This window comes from Ruditapes philippinarum, unplaced genomic scaffold (assembly GCF_026571515.1).
Source record: "Ruditapes philippinarum isolate M1 unplaced genomic scaffold, ASM2657151v2 ctg69_1_1_1_1, whole genome shotgun sequence".
Taxonomy (NCBI): domain Eukaryota; kingdom Metazoa; phylum Mollusca; class Bivalvia; order Venerida; family Veneridae; genus Ruditapes; species Ruditapes philippinarum.
The window spans coordinates 92504-115487 of record NW_026862474.1 but is presented as its reverse complement, the minus strand read 5'-3'; the positions used below and the strand labels follow the sequence as shown (position 1 = coordinate 115487).

The following is a 22984-nucleotide window of genomic DNA, read 5'->3' as shown; positions in this document are numbered from 1 at the left end:
TGAATCAGATAATCTATTCTATTACTTCAATTACTGATGATTTTGAATCAGATAATCTATTCTGTTCCTTCAATTACAGATGATTTTGAATCAGTTAATCTATTCTATTCCTTCAATTACAGATGATTTTGAATCAGTTAATCTATTCTATTACTTCAATTACAGATAATTTTATTTAGTTTATCTATTCTATTACTTCAATTACAGATGTTTTTGAATCAGTTTATCTATTTTATTACTTCAATAATTATAATAAAACATCTAACCCATTATAATTAAAATCTGTATTAAAACTGCTATGTACATGTATAATGTTATACAAAAAAAAACAACAAAAAAACAGGGATAATGTACTCACTTTTTAGGTGTACCAGGTGGTACCATAGTGGCTTGTGGCGATAAACCTGGACTTTGCTGCCGTCTCTGAGTTAACAACTTCTGCTGATCAGAGATTTGTTGTTGTTGTTTCAGAAGTTGTTGCTGATGAACTTGTTGATTTTGTTCCATTTGCTGTAAGTTATCAACCAATGCTTGCAGACGCTTCCTGTCAAAATAAAACATTTACCCTTAGTCAGTGCTGGCAGTGCCTAAAACTACACAATAGAACAATACATTTGTTGTGTGCTGTCTGATTATGGTCTGCTCAGTGTTAATGCCATTAAGTCATTATTTTTTTGCTATGTAAAAGCCATAAGTGTCGTTTTTCGCATTATCAATTTAAGGCACAAGTTTTCACCTGAGAACAACCGTCTATCTTATTTATTTGTTTTATTACATTAATTATTTTTTGGTTACATTCTACTGCGCATCAACAAAGTAAAGGTGATGTTCCAGCTTTAATGGTGGAAGATTGAGCCCTTCGGAGGATTGAGCCCTTCCGTGCATTTTTTTCCAGGACCAAATAGGCACTACAGTAGAACCATTGATGTTCCGTAAGCTAGCTGGATGGAGAATCCAAAATTACTGCTAGGATTTGATGTGCACCATTTTTTTTTTAAATTCTATCATGCATACAGAAATTATATAACAAATATGCTAGGTGCAATGACCGGTTGTGACCTTGACCTTTCAACTAGGGCCCTGTATGTGACGCATTGTCTTCCTATGGTGGTCATGAATACTAATTAGTTCCTATCATGCATGCAGAAGATATGGACCTAACACAAAAGTACATTATTTTTTCTTACACACATGCATCATGTATGCACACACACAGGCAACACTATATCTGCCCCACCCCCAACTTTATATACATCATGATATATTTTTCACATAAAAAAGGACTATAAACAATATAATATCTACATCACTTTATAAACTTTTCATAAAAACAAGTACATGTAAAACTCAAAACAAGGCTGGTTGAAAAATGTTGTGTACTCGAAAACTTTGTTTCATAACATTCAACCTAAATTTGTTAATATATAAAAATGCTAATTAACAGCTTATAAAAATAATGTTTGTCTCTTCCTACAATACCAAACTATAACCAAATTTATCCTTCTCCCCATGAAAACCAGGGTTTATTTCACACAATGAGACCAAAATATAACAAACCTGTTGTGCAGATGTGAGAATTGACAAATTGAATACAAATTAATAACAAGAATGTCGAACGACAAATATGCCCCCTTTCTAGCCCTTGACTCACATAATTGGTAATTTTGTTACAGAAACTTGCCATAAATGGGTACATGGAAGTGTTCAATTATGGAAAAAAGAAAAATAATGAAGACTTTGTGATAAATAGTTTTCAAGATAATGAGATATTTAAGGCCCCTGTGACCTAGAACTTTGAACTAGTGACCCAAAATCAATAGGGGTCATCTAATAGGTATTACCAATCAATACTACAAATATGAAGACTTTGTGATAAATAGTTTTCAAGATAATAAGCGGAAACCAAACTGACATTCAAGAACCCTGTGAACTTTACCTTTAACCTACTCACCCCAAAATCAATTAGTTCACTTACTTGTGATAAAAAATCTTCAAGATAATATGCGAAAACCATTCTGACCCTTAAGGCCCCTGTGACCTTGACCTTTGATGTAGTGACCCCAAAAGCAATATGGATCATCTGTTGGTTATGACAAATCACTTTGTGAAATATGAAGACTTTGGGATTATTATCTTTCAAGATAATGAGCTGAAACCATTCTACCATTCAAAGACCCTGTGACTTTGACCTAGTGACCCCAAAATCAATAGGGGTCATCTACTAGTTATGACCAATCAATATGTGAAATATGTAGACTTTGTGATAAATAGTAACCAAGATAATACATTGTAAGTCTAAATCATATTACCATTCAAGGGTTCTGTGACCTTGACCTTTAACCTAATGACCCCAAAATCAATAAGGGTCATCTACCACTTATGAACAATCAATATGTGAAATATTAAGACTTTGTGATGAATACTTTTCAAGATAATCAGCGGAAACGATGTGGTCTACTGACGGACAGACCGACAGACAGACCGACCGACCGACAGACAGACAGACAGACCGACAGTAGCAAAACAATATACCCCCTCTTCTTTGAAGGGGGGCATAACAAGAAATATCGAACAACACATTTGCCCCCCTTTCTTGCCCTTGACTCATATTATTGGCAATTTTGTTATAGAAACTAGCCAATAATTGGTACATGGAAGTGTTCAGTTATGGAAAAAAGAAAAATAATGACCTACTAGTTATAACCAACCAATATGTGTATTATAAATAGCTTGACCTTTGAATTAGTGACCCCATAATGACTAATCAATATTTGAAATATGAAGACTTTGTGATAAAAAAGTTTTCATGGTAATAAGCTGAAACCACTCTTACATTTTAAGCCGCTTTGACCTTGATCTTTGAACTAGTGACCCCAAAATCAATATGGGTCATCAACTACAAATGGTTATTCAATAGGTGAAATATGAAGACTTAGTGACAGATACTTTTCAATATAATGAATGAAAATCATGCTTACATTTAAGGCCCTTTTGCGACCTTGACCTTTCACATAGTGACCCCAAAATCAATAGATGACATCTACTATATATAACCAATGAATATGTGAAATATGAAGACTTTATGATACATAATTTTCAAGATAATGAGTGGAAACCATTTTGACATTTAAGGCACCTGTGACCTTGACCTCTGACATTCTGACCATAAAATCAAGAGGGGACACCTACTAGTTATGACCAATCACTATGTGAAATATGAAGACTTTGTGATAAAAAGTTTTCAAGATAATGAGCGAAACTATTCTGACATTTAAGGCACCTCTAACCTTGACCTTTCAATAAGTAGCCCCAAAATCAATAGGGGTCATTTACTAGTTTACCAATCACTATGTGAAATATGAAGACTTTGATATCAATAGCTTTCAAGATAATGAGCGGAAACCGTACAACCATTCAAGGCCCTGTGACCTTGTCCTTTGACCTAGTGACCCTAAAATCAGTAAGGGTCATCTACTAGTTATGACCAAGCAGTATGTAAAACATTAAGACTTTGTGATCAATCTGAGCTTTCTTTTCAAGATAATGAGTTGAATGCATTCAAACATTTAAGGCACCTGTGACCTTGACCTAGTGACCCTACAATCAATAAGGGTAATCTACTAGTTATAATGACCAGTCAGTATGTGAAATATGAAAACTTTGTGATAAATAGTTTTTAAGAAAATCTGTGGAAACCATGTGGTCTACCTATAGACAGACCGACCGACCAACATTAGCAAAACAATATACCCCCTCTAATTCGAAGGGGGGCATAAAAATCTAAACTCAGAAAAATTTACAAATTCTTCCGCCTGCTGTAAGCAACAATTCTACCCTTGCCACCAGTGCAGGTTCTGAGCTGACAATTGTCTGATATTGGTCTGCACTGTTTGTTATTAAGTTGGTACATATTTCATATTTCCCTAAAATACTCAATGGTCATGTCAAGATTCAAAGATGGACAAGTCTGTTTCAGATATATAGGATGGTAATTTACAATGATGTGTCCCTCACAGGCTCTTTAAATGTTTAAGTGATATCCACAAAAACAATATCGAAACAATAATATTTATACTCTATGAAACTTACCAACAGCATTTCTAATAGGTTTAATATATATTTTTTTTATTTAGAATAGATACAAATACATTTTGGCTTTCAAAATGTGTGGACATGAAATTACCTCCCACTAAAAAATTTCTTGGTTTTCTTTACAGGAAGTTGTGCAATTTTTATTCAAATATCCAAATGAAATCATTTAAAACAAAAAAACAAATACAAAACAAACAGTTATAAGTTTAATATTTGTCTGCATAAAAAAATTGGAAAACCAACATTGAATGTTAAGTAGAATTTAAGCATTAATTCAATATCAACACTTCAAACATTTTTATTTGGAAATTTGACCCTGTTATAAATTATATTTAGTTTTATAATCTCAAACCCAAAGATATTCTTCAAGAGAAATAATCTCTAAACTTTTCAAATTGACTTACTCATATTCTTCCTGTATAAACAGCATATCTTTACTATGTTTCTCCACGACCTTGTCATACTCCACCTTGGGTATCATCTCCTGTAAATAAATACCCAACAAATTAAAGACCAATCTTTGTTAGAGAGCACCTTCAAATAAAGACCATATTTTTTGTATATAAACGTTAAATATTGCTTATGCTAAAAATATGAAACAATTGAGTGGCAATACACTACCATGTACTACCACTACCGAACAAGCAGCTAATGAAGAACAAATGGCTTATTATAATCAATAAAAGTCCATGCTTGAGTAATGGGTCTTGGTCAGTGACATAAAATCAAGAACAAGAAGACAGAATTTACACACAAATTTTAACAAAGAATTTCACTGTGAATAATTCAATAAAAACTAGAAATGTGTCATCATGCCACGGATGCCCCCACATGCAGCCAAAATTTCAGATGGTGCATTAATTATTTTTTTCATTTTAAGTTCAAAGCCCTTAAAACTTTTCAATATTAACACAAACCATTTTCATACAATGTTCAAGGCACTGAAATTATTAGTATGAGTGCTGAAACTGAAAGTTCAAAATTTTTCCAACATTCAGGAAAGATAAGTTTGTCTAAAATCATTGAACCACAACCAAATTCAAACTTAAACTGCTTATTCCTAAGATGTATCTATATTATTTTCAAAGTGAAAGGGACATAACTCTGCCAAAAAATCATCAAACCATGACCAAATTCCAACTTGACCTGCCCATTCCTTTGACATATCCATATGTCAAATTTAAGTTGAATATGTAACACTGTTACAGGGTAAATAATGAACAGAAACTGTAAATTTCATATTATTTTCAAAGTAAAAGGGGCATTACTCTCCCAAAAAATCATTGAACCATGACCAAATTCGAACTTGGCCTGGGCATTCCAAAAACATATCCATATGTCAAATTTGAGTTGAATGTGTTGTACCATTGGGGAGATAATAAACGGAAACTGAAAATTTCATATTACTTTCAAAGTGAAAGGGGCATAACTCTGCCAAAAATCATTGAACCATGACCAAATTTGAACTTGACCTGTATTTTCTCATGAAATATTCATATGTCAAGTTTGAGTTGAATGTGTTGTACCGTTGTGGAGATAATGAACGGAAACTGAAAATTTCATATTATTTTCAAAGTAAAAGGGGCATAACTCTGCCAAAAATCATCGAACCATGACCAAATTCAAACTTGACCTGTATTTTCTCATGACATATCCATATGTCAAGTTTGAGTTGAATGTGTTGTACCGTTGGGGAGATAATGAACGGAAACTGAAAATTTCATATTATTTTCAAAGTAAAAGGGGCATAACTCTGCCAAAAATCATCGAACCATGACCAAATTCAAACTTAACCTGTATTTTCTCATGACATATCCATATGTCAAGTTTGAGTTGAATGTGTTGTACCGTTGGGGAGATAATGAACGGAAACTGAAATTTCATAGTAAAAGGGGCACAACTCTGCCAAAAATCATCAAACCATGACCAAATTTGAACTTGACCTGTATTTTCTCATGACATATCCATAAGTCAAATTTGAGTTGAATGTGTGCAAACTGATGATGACGGAATGACAGAATGACGGAATGACGGAACAGGGTAACACTATATGCCCCGGCCATTACATGGCGGGGGCATAATAAATGGTAATGTTATGGGTCTTGAAACAAAAAATGAAAGTGTTTTGTTTAATGGAAATTTAAAATCTTCAAATAATTTAGTACCATACATCTAAAGACTAATTTAAGGGATGACTGTAAAACAAGAAACATGGCAATGCCACGAAACCAGGTTTTCAATTATCACCATTGTAGATAAATATGTTGTAGTTGAAATACAAATACAAGCAACAAACAATGTTACTATGTGCAATGTAAATCATGAATAATGTAGGAGGTAATTTTGCGGCACAGAAGAAATTGTTCACTATATATTCTGTATAAGAAAAAAAACAAAGAGCCATATTAGGTCAAATTATTTACAAAGTCACAAAACCCAACCATGACCAAATTGCCAACTGACCTGCCCATTCCTTGATACATATCCTGATTGTCAAATTTAAGTTGAAAATGTGAAAACTGTTAGGGTAAGTAATGAACAGAAACGTAAATTTCATATTATATTCAGATAGTAAAAGGCATACTCTCCCAAAAAATCATTGAACCAGTGGACCAAATTCGAACTTGGCCTGGGCATTCCCAAAAACATACCATATGTCAAATTGATTGAAGGTTTACCATGGGCAGATTAACGAACTGAAATTCAATTACTTCAAAGTGAAAGGGCATACTCGTCAAAATACTTGACCATGACAAATTTGAAGTGACCTGTATTTTCGTCATGAAAGTATTCATTTCAAGTTGAGTTAATGTGTTGACCTTGGATAATGAACGGAAAGAAAATTTCATAAGATAATTTTCAAAGTAAAAGGCATAACTCTCCAAAATCATAACCTGACAAATTCAAATGTGACCGTGATTTTCTCATGACATATGCATATGTCAGTTGAGTGAATGTTGTACGTTGGGAATAACAAATGAAATTCATATTATTTTCAAAGTAAAGGGGCATACTTGCCAAAACACGACATGACCAAATTAAACTAACCTGTATTCCATGACATATCCATATGTCATTTATTAATTGTTGTACGTGGGGATATAACGGAAACTGAAATTTCATATAAGGTGCACAACTTTGCCAAAACATAAACCCATGACAAATGAACTTGACCGTTTTTCTCAGGGCATGATGCATAAGTCAATTTGTTGAATGTGTCAAATGATGATGCAGGAATACAGATGACGGAATGACGGAACAGGGTAACACTATATGCCCCGGCCATTACATGGCGGGGGCATAATAAATGGTAATGTTATGGGTCTTGAAACAAAAAATGAAAGTGTTTTGTTTAATGGAAATTTAAAATCTTCAAATAATTTTGTACCATACTTCTAAAGACTAATTTAAGGGATGACTGTAAAAAAGGTAGTGAGGAAAGACTTTTTTAAGGCACATAAAATTATTTAAATTATATATAAAAAACAGAATTTCAAACTCATCAAAACAGACAAGACACTGCTGTTTCACAATTAATTAAATCACAAAAAGTTAAGAACTATACATGTAATTATGCATGAGGCTTTTCTTAATATTCAGAACAATTGAATCAGAAAAAAAAAATCCTATCTTTAAAGTTTTCAGATGTAATAAAAATATTCTGAAGCAGATTTTAAATATTTGAATAAATAAATTGCAGGATGATAAAAATACCCACAAGTATAATAACAGGGGATGATCAGATGGGTGATGGTAAATTTTGTACCTCTAAAATTCCTCAGTACATATAGTGGTTATAAAGGGCTATATACAGTTATTTAAAGCTACATTAAATAAATGTGTTAAAATATTTTTGCCGTCGGCCTAAAAACCAAGCATTCTACAGTTTCATTAACCTTTTTAACAGTATCGTTGTAAATCTCATCAAATATTGTTCATAAATTAGGATTTTAAATGGAAAACCCCACGGTAACACTAAAGTTCGTATACAAATTTTAACATGCAAATGAAGACTATAATCAGTCGTGTATGCGCTACGTCACGGTGTTATAGTTGCTACCCGAAACACAGCAAATTTAAGATTTTCTTGTGCAAACACACTTTTACCGTTTAAGCTTCACGGTGCACTAGGCCTGTGGTTAAGAAAAAAGTAATCATCTTATAAAAAAGATTAAATTTGTATGAAAATATCCGTTACAATGCGGAAATATACCGTTAAATAAGGACTGCTACTTATGGTCATGTTTGTTGATTTAATATTGATGTACGGATGATCTGAAGGCGGAGTTTCTCATACAAACAGAAATTGGACTTCCGAACTCGCCACAATTTGGTTGCACAAATTGTATGCTCATTAAACTCATTTTGGTTGTCTGGACACCAAAATAAGATCTGGAGTCGATATGAAACCCAATTTATTAATGAAATATCGCTATTTCTTTTTTTATGAAATTTATTTAATGTAACTTTAATGAGGCAGGATGGACTGCTATATTATCATTTAGTCACAGGTGCTCAGTCTCAGTTTCCCAATCACTATAATTTCTTTTCTTTTTTCAGAACAAAATTTAAACAAATATTTTCATGTGTCATACTAAATGACAAGGAAAAAAAATATTTCTGTAAATTATTAGTATTCACATAATTTGATATGTTCTGATGTCACGTAAATATATCTGAGAATGGCTGACATTTTTTGTATTTGATCAAGAATTTTTGTCTAGTTTTAATCTGAGCTTGCTGTCATTGATACCTCTAAAATGTGAATTAATAAGGTTTAAGACTAAATGATAGCAGGAAAAAAGGTGTGGAATTGATCTTTATACCGGTTCAGACTGGTTTTTAATCTCGTTTTGAAAATACAAAGGAAATTGGTCTTGACCTATAAACTAAGAAGATTTAGAAGTTCTTATTTTTTAACAACAGCTGTCACACGAAAGTGACAAGTCCCTCCAAAAAGTAGGGCGTCCCCTTAGTGCAATAACATAATAAGTGCTTCTAAATTTAATAGCTGTTATTTAGTTATTGCACTTAAAGGTGACGAGGGCTGTCATTGAATATCGCAATATTGATATATCATCGATATTCATCATCCGATACAATATTGATACACACTTTCAAATATTGTTACAAGCTCAAATTTATTTATTTCTGTTAGTGAATATACCTTATTTTTACTTTATTTTTTTAAAGAAATAAATATCTCTCTACGTCTGTTCTACTTGTTTAAATAGAAATTTAAAAAAAAAAAAACTACATTTACTGAGATATCATAATTTCTCAGCTGTTTTGAAACTAAAGATATTTCAAATAGATTTCTTATCAGAAGATAAGCAAAAGAACACTTGAGTATATAATGCCAAGTCATCCTGTCTCTAATTTCTTTGGCACATGATCGATACACATGTATAACCCAAATGAGCCGTGTCATGACAAAACCAACATAATGAATTTGCGACCAGCATGGATCCAGATCAGCCTGCACATCTGCGCAGGCTGACCAGGATCCATGCTGTTCACTTACAAACCCTATTACAAGTAGAGAAACTGATAGCAAACAGCATGGATCCTGCAGACTGGTCTGGATCCATGCTGGTCGCAAACCCATTATGTTGGTTTTGTGATGACACGGCTCAAATAAATTTTTATATCAAGACTGAGGGAATTACAATATTAACATGTTTCCATTATCTATATAAGACAGGTTCTAAAACTTTTTTTTTCACTGCTACATAAATAATAAAACAAAAATTGAAAGATTTTTCACAGTGATATAAATAGTAAAATAATTATTGTTTTGAAACATTTTTACTGAACAAGTGACATAAATAGTAAAATTGTTTTGAAACAATTTTTTGCAGTGTCATAAATAGTAAATTTTTTTTCTGAAATAATTTTACAGTGACATAAATAGTAATACTTTTTTTAATGTTTTTACAATGTCATAAAATTCATTATTTTTTTTTTTTTTTCAGAAAAACATTCTTAATTTGACATAAATAGTAAATTTTTTTTTGCGACATAATTTTACAATGTCCCACATAGTAATTTTTTTTCTGAAACATTTTTACTTTGACATAAAGAGTAAATTTTTTTAAAAACATTTTTACAATGTTATACATAGTAATGTTTTCTGAATTTTTTTTTACAGTGACATATAATAGAAAAAGTAGTTTTAAAACATTTTTACGGTGTTATATATAGTAAATATTTTCTGAAACATTTTTACAGTGACATTTTAAAAAGTAAAATGACTCTCAAACTTTTACACTTAAAACCTGATCTTGCTGAATATTATTTACAATAATAGTCCTTCTTAAAGAAATTCAACTTTCAGGGGCAGATACCTCAAAAAGGATGGTAATCCTCATTTCTCCCATCTATATGAAAAAATTGTCATGCTTAAAATTAGTTTAAAGGGTATAAAGCTAAATTGAGCTGACAATAAATGTGTTTGTTCGCATATTTATAATCAGAGTATTTAAAGTACCTACTGATTAAAGGCTATTAAGTTATTACATAACATTCTTTAATGAACGCCAATTAAAAGGCCCCTTTGCATTTAATTTTGAAATAAGGCGGTATTAATTTAAGTAGAAGAAAGTTTTGTATTAATTAAGGTAGACAAAAGTTTAGCAGTTATAATTTAAAGAATGTTCACTTTTTTGGTGCATTATTCTCTACTTATACAGTATCATTGTCGGACACCCATGGCCAAACCATTAACATTTATCAGCCTTGAGATTTTTCCCCAGTTGATAAAAGGTGTGTTAAAGACAGCTTTTTCATTAGTTGCCTCAATATTTCATGAGGCAATTAAAACCAATCAAAACACTCCTTCTAAACGAAGCTTGGTGAAATGTTAATTCTAGAAAATATATTACTATTGTGCTCTCTGCTTGTGGAAAATTTAGTTTGGGAATAGTTTTGCCTTTTATATAGGCAAGACATATGAAACAGGTTTACACCGTGGGCACTGCTATTTTGTTTCTGATAGTTGTTGTACCTTTGCTGTCCAAGAATATAAATTTTGCTATACAAAATTCAATTTTATTGGTTGATATTAAACACACTTGTTGCTGTTTATTGACCCAATTTGATTCATTTTACCCACAGTTGATTATATGTTACTGGTATATTAGATGTTAATCAACCTTGGGCATCCAACGATGATACAGGATGCACCTGTTGTGTTAAAACTCGGGTTAATTTGCTATTAATCAGTTGGTCATCCAAATGGATTTTATAAAAAACAGTTAGTCATCTTTCTATAACATCTGTCAAAAGATAGAAGTGGTTGGGAAGGCAGGGGGATTAGGGGCATTTATATTTTATTTATGATAATACAGTATATTATATGAATACTTTTTATCTTTATCCTTAGAAGACAAAATTTAAGTCAAAGTTGTTAAAGAAAAATTGGAAATTGTTGTTTTTGGGCATAATTTTGCAAAAGGAGATGATGACATAATTTAATGATGCAGGGAATGATGCTACACATCAGCATTAATTTGCTGCAGCTTTCAAAACATAACATACCATCAAAGAAAATGATTAAATTGCATGATGGCTTCTAATACAATATACAGGTCATGATCATTACCTAGACGTTATTGCAATCTTTTTCATCATTGTTTGAAGTTAACATGCTTGAATAACAGGTTTCTTTTCTTTGAAAGAAATATGGTAGTTTTACATGATGTTTTTTTCACCAACTTGAGACACAAAATAACACTCTGTATTATACATGAATACCACAATGTGAGGTATAACAAAATCTAAATCATTTTATTAATAGAAAAATGTGATTTGAATTAAAACCTGATATCCATTACTATTATATGTCTGCAGAGAAAAAACAGAAACTGCACAACAATAGACTATAACTCCAGAATTAAGAATATTTGGGTTTTCCCCAGCTAATTCGTAGGTACAAACAATCTTACAATACAACTTCGAAAATAAGCACAACAGGTTAACTAGTCTATTGTGACAGGCAGTGCACTATGAAGCTATAACAGTAAAAGTTTGTCTGTACCTACAGATTAGCTGGGAAAAACCAAATATGCCGGGTTTTGGATAACATCTACTGTAACTGGATTCTTCAATAAAATATAAAACATAAACTTCTTCAAATAATTATACTCGATGAATACAAGGTATATAATAATATATTCTTATTAATTGATTCAAATAATTTAAGCAATATAACAGTATCTTTATTACATTAATTTGAGCAATTAACCTTCATGTTGTAAAACTATCTTAAGAAATCTAAAAACCTAAATTAATTTACTTAATAAGAAATGAAAAAAAAAGTCTCTCAATCTGTGTTGTTTTTCAACTAATCTAAGCAATGTTAAACTTCATCGTAATTCAATTATCTTCATTTAGCAATGTAACAGCTATCTTAAATTATTTCAATTAATTAATTTCAATTAAGCTATTAAGCAATATAAAACTCAGTCTTTACTCAATTAACTTGAGCAATGCATCAGTATCTAAACAAGAGATATCAAAATGACACACATATGGATCCTCCTTCTTACTGTAAATGGGTAGTAATAAAAAGTAACCATTATGAAAATCAAAGAGAAACTGATTATGTAATGGTATGTGTTTATGAATAAGGAAAAAAGGACATAATTATCTTTTAAAAATAGTAAGTTAACAACAATTTTTAACAATCATAGTCATTTCTTGTGCTATATGATATAAAACAGGGTGAACATGACCTTGACCTTTGACCCCCTGCTCCCAAAACTAATAGAACTCATTTACTTGCCAAGACCAATGCACCTGTGAAAGTTTAAGGACAAAGGGCTTATGGATTGTTGAGTTATTGGTTGGAAATCATTTTGATATAAAAGGTCAGTGTGACCTTGACATTTAACCTAGTAACCCCAGAATCAATAGGGCATACCAACTGGCCATAACCAATCTACATCCCAAATTTGACGCTCCTAGGCCCAGGAGTTCTTAAATTGTTGATCAGAAATGATTAGGCCTACTGTGTGACTGATGGACCTTCTAACAGACAGACATTTGAAAAGCAATATACCCACCCACTTCTTCGAAGGTAGGTACATATGTATAATTATTTAATTGACTTACATAAAAGTGTCTTAATTAAATGATTTTAAGCCACTCTGACTAAGCCTGTTTGTAAACAAAACCAGAATACAATGTACAAAATGTTTGTGAGAACAGAAGACTAGTGTCAAAAATCAAATGCTGCTGTGCCCCTGCATTCATCATTTTAGACGTAGTAAGGACAATAGACCTTCCTTAAACTGAATGAGTGCTTAACACTGTGCCTGCTTAAAGTCAACTGCTGTGACAAGTGAAGAGGTTTAAAATTAAGCAGATTGAAAACACCCTGTACTCTGTGTGAGGTGACAAATATGTTAATAATATCATGACAATTTAACACTTAGATATGAGCCACGTCATGACAAAACCAACATAATGGGTTTGCGACCAGCATGGATCCAGACCAGCCTGCGAATCCGCGCAGTCTGATCAGGATCCATGTTGTTCGCTATCAGTTTCTCTACTTGTAATAGCGTTGGTAAGAGAACAGCATGGATCCTGATCAGACTGCGCGGATGCGCAGGCTGTTCTGGATACATGATGGTCGCAAACCCATTATGTTGGTTTTGTCATGGCACGGCTCATATTATGAAATCAGAAATAATAACAGAAATGTTACATTAACAAGTTGTCTGTTAACTGGAACTGAAAACTGGAAAACTTGCAATGACCATGGCAACAACAATAATAATTAAAACAACAAAAAACAACAACAACAGTGAGCTGTACCTCTTCTGGTTCTTTAGGTTCCTGTTCCTGAATAAATCAATAATGCATAATATAATATTGTACTACATCAAATTAATGAGAAACAAAATTATGCTTTTGAAAGTCTGAAAGTTCTAATTCTTAACATTTTGTGTTAACCCTTAAACTGCTGTAATACATTAAATTTTTAATTAAATTAAAATTAAATTTTAAATTCAAAGCAGGACAAATCCATTACATATTTTCTGCCCAGGCTAAGGATTAATATAGTTACACTTATTCCATGTGAAAAAAATACCGATCTGACGGTAAAAGTGACATTATGCCAGTTCAAGAGTAAATGGTCAGTGAAAAGGTAAAAAATAAAATAACATGATATCTTATGCCATCATTGTGTTCAGTGTTATACTTTACTATTTATAGGTCACTGTTTGGAAAAGGCTTAACAGTGATATGATGCACTTTTCCAAGATAAAATTACTGAAATTGTCAACTTACCGTAAAATTCCTAATAAATGCCCCTCCCCTAATAAAGGCCCCCAGGCCTTTTGATAAGGAAAACAATCTACTCATCAGTGCTGAACTCATAATTAAAGCCATTATTTTATTCAAATCATTCAGAATCCATTTTATTTTATAGTAAACACAAATATGTATAATATGAACTTTAAAATCTTAACACTTTTTAAAGTTTTTTCCAACACTTGCTATCACTAAATGTATTTACAGTGATTTTTGGATTTAGGAAAAACTGTGTTGTAATAATAGCCCCCCTTTTGGAAAATGTTTAGCCCCCGGGGGCGTTTAATAGGAATTTTACGGTAGTTTGAAACACAACACTGTGAGAATTGTTTTTCCAACAGAAAATAAAAGGTGAAGGCCACTTAAACTTTAATAACAACTTGCATATATGCTTAAAATTGTTACATTCATCTATAGTATAAACGTTTCAAAAAAAATTATGAAAACTATGCAATTGTAATGCTAAATATGTATATCTAACATATATAAAGCATAGCAAACAGTATTGCAATAACTGAAACATTACACATTTGTAACTTATTACAACAATTTACAAGGTATATTATATACAATATTTGAAAAGGTATGTATTACTGTGTTACTATAAAAAAGGTACACATAACAATAAGGTAGTCCAATTTAGTATGAAGAGGATGTTACTAGAATGGAAGCTGTATGGAGACAAACGTTATCAAAATGGAAATTGGAGTTATTAAAACTTTCAGTAATCATTGCAAAGCATAAAACAAAAGTAATATTTAGATTTCATTTCTTGCATATCATACCAGATTTTCTACTGTTTACACCAGAGCTAGAAAAACTATTATAAATCTTACAACCCTCATGTATTTAGACATTAGTAGAAAACATAAATGATGCCATTCCAATGGTCCTACTATGAATGAGTTGTCTGCTTTGGACGATGACGTCATTTCACTGTTATGAATTATGTTGTGTGTAAATTTAACCCAGAAGCAAATTTGAAAAAATATATGAGGGCAGTATTACAATTTAGGCATGTAGGTTATGGCTTATTTACATGTATCATGTAGTTAATAGAATTAATGCTGTCCAATAGAATTTCACCCGGACTCGGCAAATGTGTGTTTTCCCGATGTAATAAACTTCAGGATACAAACTTTACTGTTACAACTTGGTAAATTTATTGATAATAATTGCATTACACTTTGATAACACTATTATGAACAGAATTGCATTGTGTAGCTATAACGTTAAAAGTCTTGCATATCAGACTGTTTTTTTTTGTTTTTTTTGTTACAACCAATACAAAATTTTTATCTGGCATGGGGTTGCCAGATGTGTTGCATGCTATACAATGGCAGCATTTTATGAATACACCGCCCCGTTACTGTCCAATGGGAAGGTCCCCTCGGGACGGATAGTCCAATGTGAACCGCAACATATAACAGATAATATTAGGAAAACATCAATTGTAAGAAATTAGAAATGGATATGAAGTTAGTGTCAATGATAAATGTCTTAACATAACAAAGTGAAAAAAATTTGACCAACAAAAGGACAGAGTAATAATAAAAACAACAACAGCAAAAATAAAAATCTCTACCTCTTCTGCTTCCTTGGGTTCCTGTATTAAGAGAAATCACATCAATGGAGAAAAAAACTTACATTCAGATTCATATTTATTTCCTTTAAAGCTGCTCAATATCAGGTTCATGCTAGTTTTTATTCTACATAAAATTTGGAAAGTGTTTTACACTGCAAAATCATCATTAATTTTCAATTTTTTTTTGGGGGGGGGGATAAAACAATCCATGAATTTAAGATCCAACGAACAAATGAACATGACAATTTTTGACAGAACCATGAAATTTCATGCCCTTGAAATTAATTGAATTCTCAGTATGCATTGTGAACAAAATGTATATCACAAGATGAGACTATTTTTTACATTTCTCCAGGTGTGCAGCTTTAAGACAGAATATCAACCCCTAACATGCTGAATTTCTTTCAGAGATTCGCCCAGCTTTCATTAACAATTTAGGGGATATCAATATGAAAATTTAAAGTTAGTCAACCAACAGTATAGAGCCTGGTCAGAATGCATGGAATTGCAGGTTGGCTTGGCTCTATATTGGTGGCATTAAGGCTTGTCTCTTTTGGTTTCAGCAGGGTAGGAGTTAAAGTCATATCTTTGGTAAAGACTTTAACCTTGATAAAAATACCACATTGAAAAAAAAATCTGTCAAATAAAGGTCAATATTTCATTTTTATCTTTATATCAATGCCAGCACAAGATTGATCTTTTTATTAACAGACCACCAGTCCTGATGACAAAAACTTCTTTTATTCATTTACAAAAGGTGGTCTTTATAAAGAGATTTATACTACAGACCTAAAATTCACATGATATAAATATCAACTTAAAAAACTATGTGCACATATCTTGACCTCAAAGATCACATATAAAATAGATATCATGATACCAAAAAACTAGAACTGTGTCCAAAGGACACGGATGCCCCCACTGACAACATATATATGGTATATAGTGAAAAAATCAACAAAGGGCCATAATTCTGTTAAATTTGGTTGCAGCAAATATTCCTTCCTTTACTTCCATCTGCACATTAAGGTTGTTCATCCCTGGAAGTTTAAGCAAAATCTGCCATCCGGTTTAAGAGGAGTTGCGTTCACAAAATTTCTATATGGTATATAGTGAAAAAATCAACAAAGGGCCATAATTCTGTCAAATTTGGTCGCAGCATAAATTCCTTCTTTTACTACCATCTACACATTAGGGTTGTTCATCCCTTGAAGTTTAAGCAAAATCTGCCATCCGGTTTAAGAGGAGTTGCGTTCACAAGATTTCGGGACGTACGGACGGAGACTGACAAGTGCAACGCTATATGCTCCCACTTTGTGGGGGCATAAAAAGTTCTGTAGAAATATGAGGCTGCAAATGGATCAAGTAGGCATAAACAAGAGGGCCATGAAGGCCCTGAAGTCGCTCACATGTTTATAGGCCCCCGGAGCGGGGCCAGTTTAAACCCAAGGGCTTTTATTTGAACAAACTTGGTAGACACCCATTAGAAGATGTTTCATGCTAAACATCTAAGGTCTAGCTGGTCAAGATTTTTCTTTACACATATAGTTAAAAACAATGACACACCTGGGGCAGGGCCAGTTTTGACCCAAGGGCTTTTATTTGAACAATCTTTGTAGACACTTACTAGAAAATGTTTCATGCTTAATATCTAAACTCTAGCTATTCCGGTTTTTTCAAAGAAGATTTTTAAGTTTTTGCTGTTCACATATAAGAAAAATCAATGTCACCGGGGCGGGGCCAATTTTGACCCCAGGGCTTTTATTTGAACAAACTTTGTAGACACTCACTAGAAGATGCTTCGTGCTTAATATCTAAACTCTAGCTATTTGAGTTTTTTCAAAGAAGATTTTTTAAGTTTTTGTTATACACATATGAGGAAAATGAATGACCCCCGGAGCGGGGCCAATTTTGACCCCAGGGCTTTTATTACAACAAACTTGGTTTTTGTTTGTTTGTTTTGGGTTTTACGTCACATCGACACAGTATAGGTCATATCGCGACGTTCCAGCTTTACTGGTGGAGGAAGACCTCAGGTGCCCTTCCGTGCATTATTTCAGCCACGAACGGGCACCTGAGTAGAACCACCGACGTTCCGTAAGCTAGCTGGATAGCTTCCTCACATGAAAGAATCCAAAGTCCCTGTCGGGATTCGAACCCACAGCGGTGAGGGGCAAGTGGTTTGAAGTCAACGACCTTAACCACTCGGCCACGGACGCCCCCACAAAATTGGTAGACACTCACTAGAAGATGTTTCAAGCTTAGTACCTAAACTCTAGCTAATTGTTTTTTTTTCAAAGAAGATTTTTTTAAGTTTTTGCTATACACATATAAGAAAAATCAATGACCCCCGGGGCAGGGCCAATTTTGACCCCAGGGCTCTTATTTGAACAAACTTGGTAGACATCCATTAGAACATGTTTCATGCTAAATATCTTAGCTCTAGCTCTTTGGGTTCTTTAAAAGAAGATTCTTTAAGTTTTTACTATATGCATATAGGGAAAATCAATGACCCCCTGGGGCGGGGCCAATTTTGACCCCAGGGCTTTTATTTGAACAAACTTGGTAGACACCCATTAGAGGATGTTTCATGCTAAATATCTTAGCTCTAGGTCTTTGGGTTCTTTAAAAGAAGATTTTTTAAGTTTTTACTATATGCATATAGGGAAAATCAATGACCCCCTGGGGCGGGGCCAATTTTGACCCCAGGGCTTTTATTTGAACAAACTTGGTAGACACCCATTAGAGGATGTTTCATGCTAAATATCTTAGCTCTAGGTCTTTGGGTTCTTTAAAAGAAGATTTTTTAAGTTTTTACTATATGCATATAGGGAAAATCAATGACCCCCGGGGCGGGGCCAATTTTGACCCCAGGGCTCTTATTTGAACAAACTTGGTAGACATTCATTAGAACATGTTTCATGCTAAATATCTTAGCTCTAGCTCTTTGGGTTCTTTAAAAGAAGATTTTTAAGTTTTTACTATATGCATATAGGGAAAATCAATGACCCCCTGGGGCGGGGCCAATTTTGACCCCAGGGCTTTTATTTGAACAAACTTGGTAGACACCCATTAGAGGATGTTTCATGCTAAATATCTTAGCTATAGGTCTTTGGGTTCTTTTAGAGAAGATTTTTTAAGGTTTTACTATATGCATATAGGGAAAATCAATGACCCCCTGGGGCGGGGCCAATTTTGACCCCAGGGATTTTATTTGAACAAACTTGGTAGACACTCACTAGAAGATGTTTCATGCCAAATATCTAAGCTCTAGCTCTTTGGTGTTTTAGAAGAAGATATTTAAAGTTTTTTCTTTTGGTTGCCATGGCAACCAGAGTTCTGCATGGAATTAAATTCTTTGAACAATTTTTAAAGGTGACCACCAAAGGAACATTCCTGTGAAGTTTGGATGAAATTGGCTCAGCGGTTTATGAGGAGATGTCGTTTAAAGTAAAAGTTTACGGACGGACGGACGCCGGACGAAAAGAGATCACAAAAGCTCACCCTGTCACTATGTGACAGGTGAGCTAAACAAGAGCTGTCCGTAAGACAGCGCGCTCGACTTTTTTATTGCTTGCCAATAAAAAAAGTTTTTGCAGTAAAAGGCAATACAAGAATCTCTGTATTTTTAAAGTGAACAATGGCCATGAGCATTAAGATATTTAGTGAAGAATTATTTTACTGAATTGTGTGATACCCTTGAACACTGCAGCAAAGTTTGAAATGTTTAAGTCAAAAGAGGGCTGGTAAGAAAGAAAAAAAAACTAGTTGTTTGATACCCTTGAATATTACAGCAATGTTTATATGACATAATTTATGGTAAAGTGAACAAGTGGATAGGAATGAATTTTTTTAGATTTTTTAAGTTTTTTAGTGCTTGCCTATAATACAAAACATTGACAGTTAAGGGCCATAATTCAAATAAAATCTTTGACAGAATTACCTTCTCCTGGACATGTTTGGGAATCATGATTGTAAACAAGTATTCCAACTTTCAAATTAATATCTCAAACAGTTCAGTCAAAAAGTGGACTGGTACTAAAAACTTAACCAAGATTCTAAGTCGATAAAAGGCCTTAATTTTTAAAACAAATCCTTGACAGAGTTACCTTCTCTTGCGTACAGATGGGGGTAATGATGTGAAATAGCATTAAAAGTTTCAAAGCAATATCTCAAAGGGTTAAGGCAATAAGTGGATTTTACCCATATTCAATGTATTTTCTAAGTCAAAAAGGGGCATAATTCTGTCAAAAACCTTGACAGAGTTATGTCCTCTTGTCTGTTGATGAAGGTCGTGATGGTAAACAAGTATGGTCAGTTTCAAAGCAATACCTCCAATGGTTTTGAAATAAAGTGAGGTGGTACAAAAAACTTAACCAAGCTCAATACACTTTCTAAGTCAAAAAAGGGCCATAATTCTGTCAAAAACCTTGACAGAGTTATGTACTCTTGTCTGTAGATGGAGGTTATGATGGTGAACAAGTATGGTAAGTTTCAAAGCCATACTTGTAATACTTCTGAAATAAAGTGGGGTGGTACGAAAAACTTAACCAAGGTGTGACGCCAACGCCGACGCTAACGCTAACGCCGACGCCGGGGCGAGTAGGATAGCTCCCCTTTTCATAGAAAAGTCGAGCTAAAAATGAGGTTTATTGACAAATTTATGCAGCTACAGCAATGAATTAAACTATTATTCATTCATTTAAGAGTGTCAAGGTTTAAAAATTAACACAATAAAGTAAAAGGAAGGCAGGAAAATATAAATTAATTGATTAAAAGATAACTGCACCAACTTATTGAGAAAAAAAGTTTTTTTTAAAAATCTTGAGTGCACTAGAATGTTTGGTTTTTACAAATAACAATTTAGTCAAGTCCTAGTAAATATTAATGTAATGAATTGTTTTGAGAATGTTGTAATAGTATCATACTCTATATCACGATATAGATTTCTCTCTAATGAACTTAGAACACGTGTTCTATAACATGACAGAACCTCAAATTATGCCTCACCTGATTCAGTTTCACCAGACACTGTATGTTTACTAGTATATTTTGTTTTGCCTTTCTTACATATTTTTTTTATCTATAAAACAAAAGACTCTCATTATATCACAAAAGAATTTATAGGAAAAATCAATTTTTGTCATCTTTTTTCAGCAAATAACATGGCGATCTGTCTTATGTTTGTTTGTTTGTTTGTTTGGTTTTTTTAAATAATTTGCAACTGATAAAACTGATAATTAATACATGAAGCAATATTTTGTTTTCGTTTTCTAACTAGAACTATAATTTTGGCTGCTTGTAGCTGATTCTATAACATAAACAAAGTAAATGCATTTTCTTATTACTGCTGCATTTTTGCTCAAAATGTTATATTATATTTAAGGATGAAAACATGAAACCACATATTATATATTGCTGCATATAAGTATTTCCTCTGACAATTACTGATTAAACCTTTGGCTTCCTACAAGATGGGTATATCATTCTATTCTATACACAGTTCAATGTTTAACTTTTTGACTTTGTTCATTTCCTTCCACATTCAGAACATACAAACTTTATAAAGTATGTGTATAGTGAAAAAAAACAACAAGAATTCAACCAATTTTTGGTAAATAGATTACTGTAAAATTCTTGGCAAACATACAGTACTTATATTACTAGCTATAGGAAAACAACTGACAGCTAAAGGGTTAATAAAGGTCTATCTGCCTAAATGCCTTATATGTAGGCAAATTGTCAATGAAAAGTTCCCTCACCTCTTTTACATCAGTGATAATCTCCTCCTGAATATCGTCTTGCTCTGGCGATGCTGGTGGGTTGGGCGGCTCTACCTCTGGTGTGAGCCTGAGAGCCGACAGTGCACGGTCTTGAACATCAGGGGCAAAGTTGATGACCGAAGTAGCCCGATCTTTGGTTTCTTTATTAAGGTCAGCCTTTGATGTAGTTTCAAGGTCAATGCCAGTCAGCTCAAACACTAGCTCAGTGACACCATGTGTACCTGGAATTTTTTTTCTTTAAATTTAACAACAATTCTAAAATAAAAGTTCAATATTTTTGTCAATCTTATATAAAACAAGATATGTTTGTAAAACATGTATGCCCCCATATCGGCAGCCAATTTGTCATGTGATCAGGTTATTATGCATGACTTCTGACCCAGTGAACAAGCAATTAATAAGGGTTATCTAGTATCTACTGGTCATGACTAGTCACATGGTAATAATTATTGTGACCCCATAGGTTGTGTGCAGCAATTAAATTTATTAAAAATCTTACCAAATAATATATACATAAATTTTATGAATCACATAGGCCTCATTAATGACAGCCAAGTTGTTATATTACATAAGACCTTCAAATGTGTATACCAAAAGCACATAAAAATATCAACCAAGGCAACTTGAGTTGTTGAGTTATTGGTCAGAAACGGTCATTAAGTACAAGGTCACTATGACATTAACCCCTTGACCCCAAAATCAATAGGGGTCATCTGCTGGTCATGACCAATCATCATACCAAGTTTGAAATTCCTAGGCCTTAGCGTTCAGAAACCGTTTTTACCTACAAGGTCAATGTGACCTTGACCTTCCCCCTTAACCCCAATATCAATAGGGGTCATCTGCTGGTCATGACCAATCATCTTACCAAGTTTGAAGTCTCTAGGCCTAAGGGTTCTTTAGTTATTGATCGGAAACCGTTTTTACCTACAAGATCAATGTGACCTTGACCTTTGACCCCTAAATCAATAAGGGTCATCTGCTGGTCATGACCAATCATCAATCCAAGTTTGAAGCTCCTAGGCCTAAGCGTTCTTTAGTTATTGATCGGAAACCGTGTTTACCTACAAGGTCAATGTGACCTTGACCTTTGACCCCTTGACCCCAAAATCAATAGGGGTCATCTGCTGGTCATGACCAATCATCATACCAAGTTTGAAGTACCTAGGCCTAAGCGTTCTTTAGTTATTGATCGGAAACG

At 33.2% G+C, this 22984-nt stretch overlaps 1 protein-coding gene across 1 annotated transcript in view; it reads right to left on the bottom strand.

Moving 5' to 3' along the window:
* Positions 1 to 22984, bottom strand: part of LOC132719210 (uncharacterized) — a 49136-nt gene that overhangs the window by 10530 nt on the left and 15622 nt on the right. The window contains exons 15-19 of the mRNA XM_060702961.1: positions 21763 to 22004; positions 16001 to 16021; positions 13915 to 13941; positions 4497 to 4576; positions 359 to 544 (exon numbers count right to left, since the gene is read on the bottom strand). Coding sequence (XP_060558944.1) covers positions 359 to 544; positions 4497 to 4576; positions 13915 to 13941; positions 16001 to 16021; positions 21763 to 22004 — 556 coding nt within the window. The remainder of the gene's footprint in view (positions 1 to 358; positions 545 to 4496; positions 4577 to 13914; positions 13942 to 16000; positions 16022 to 21762; positions 22005 to 22984) is intronic.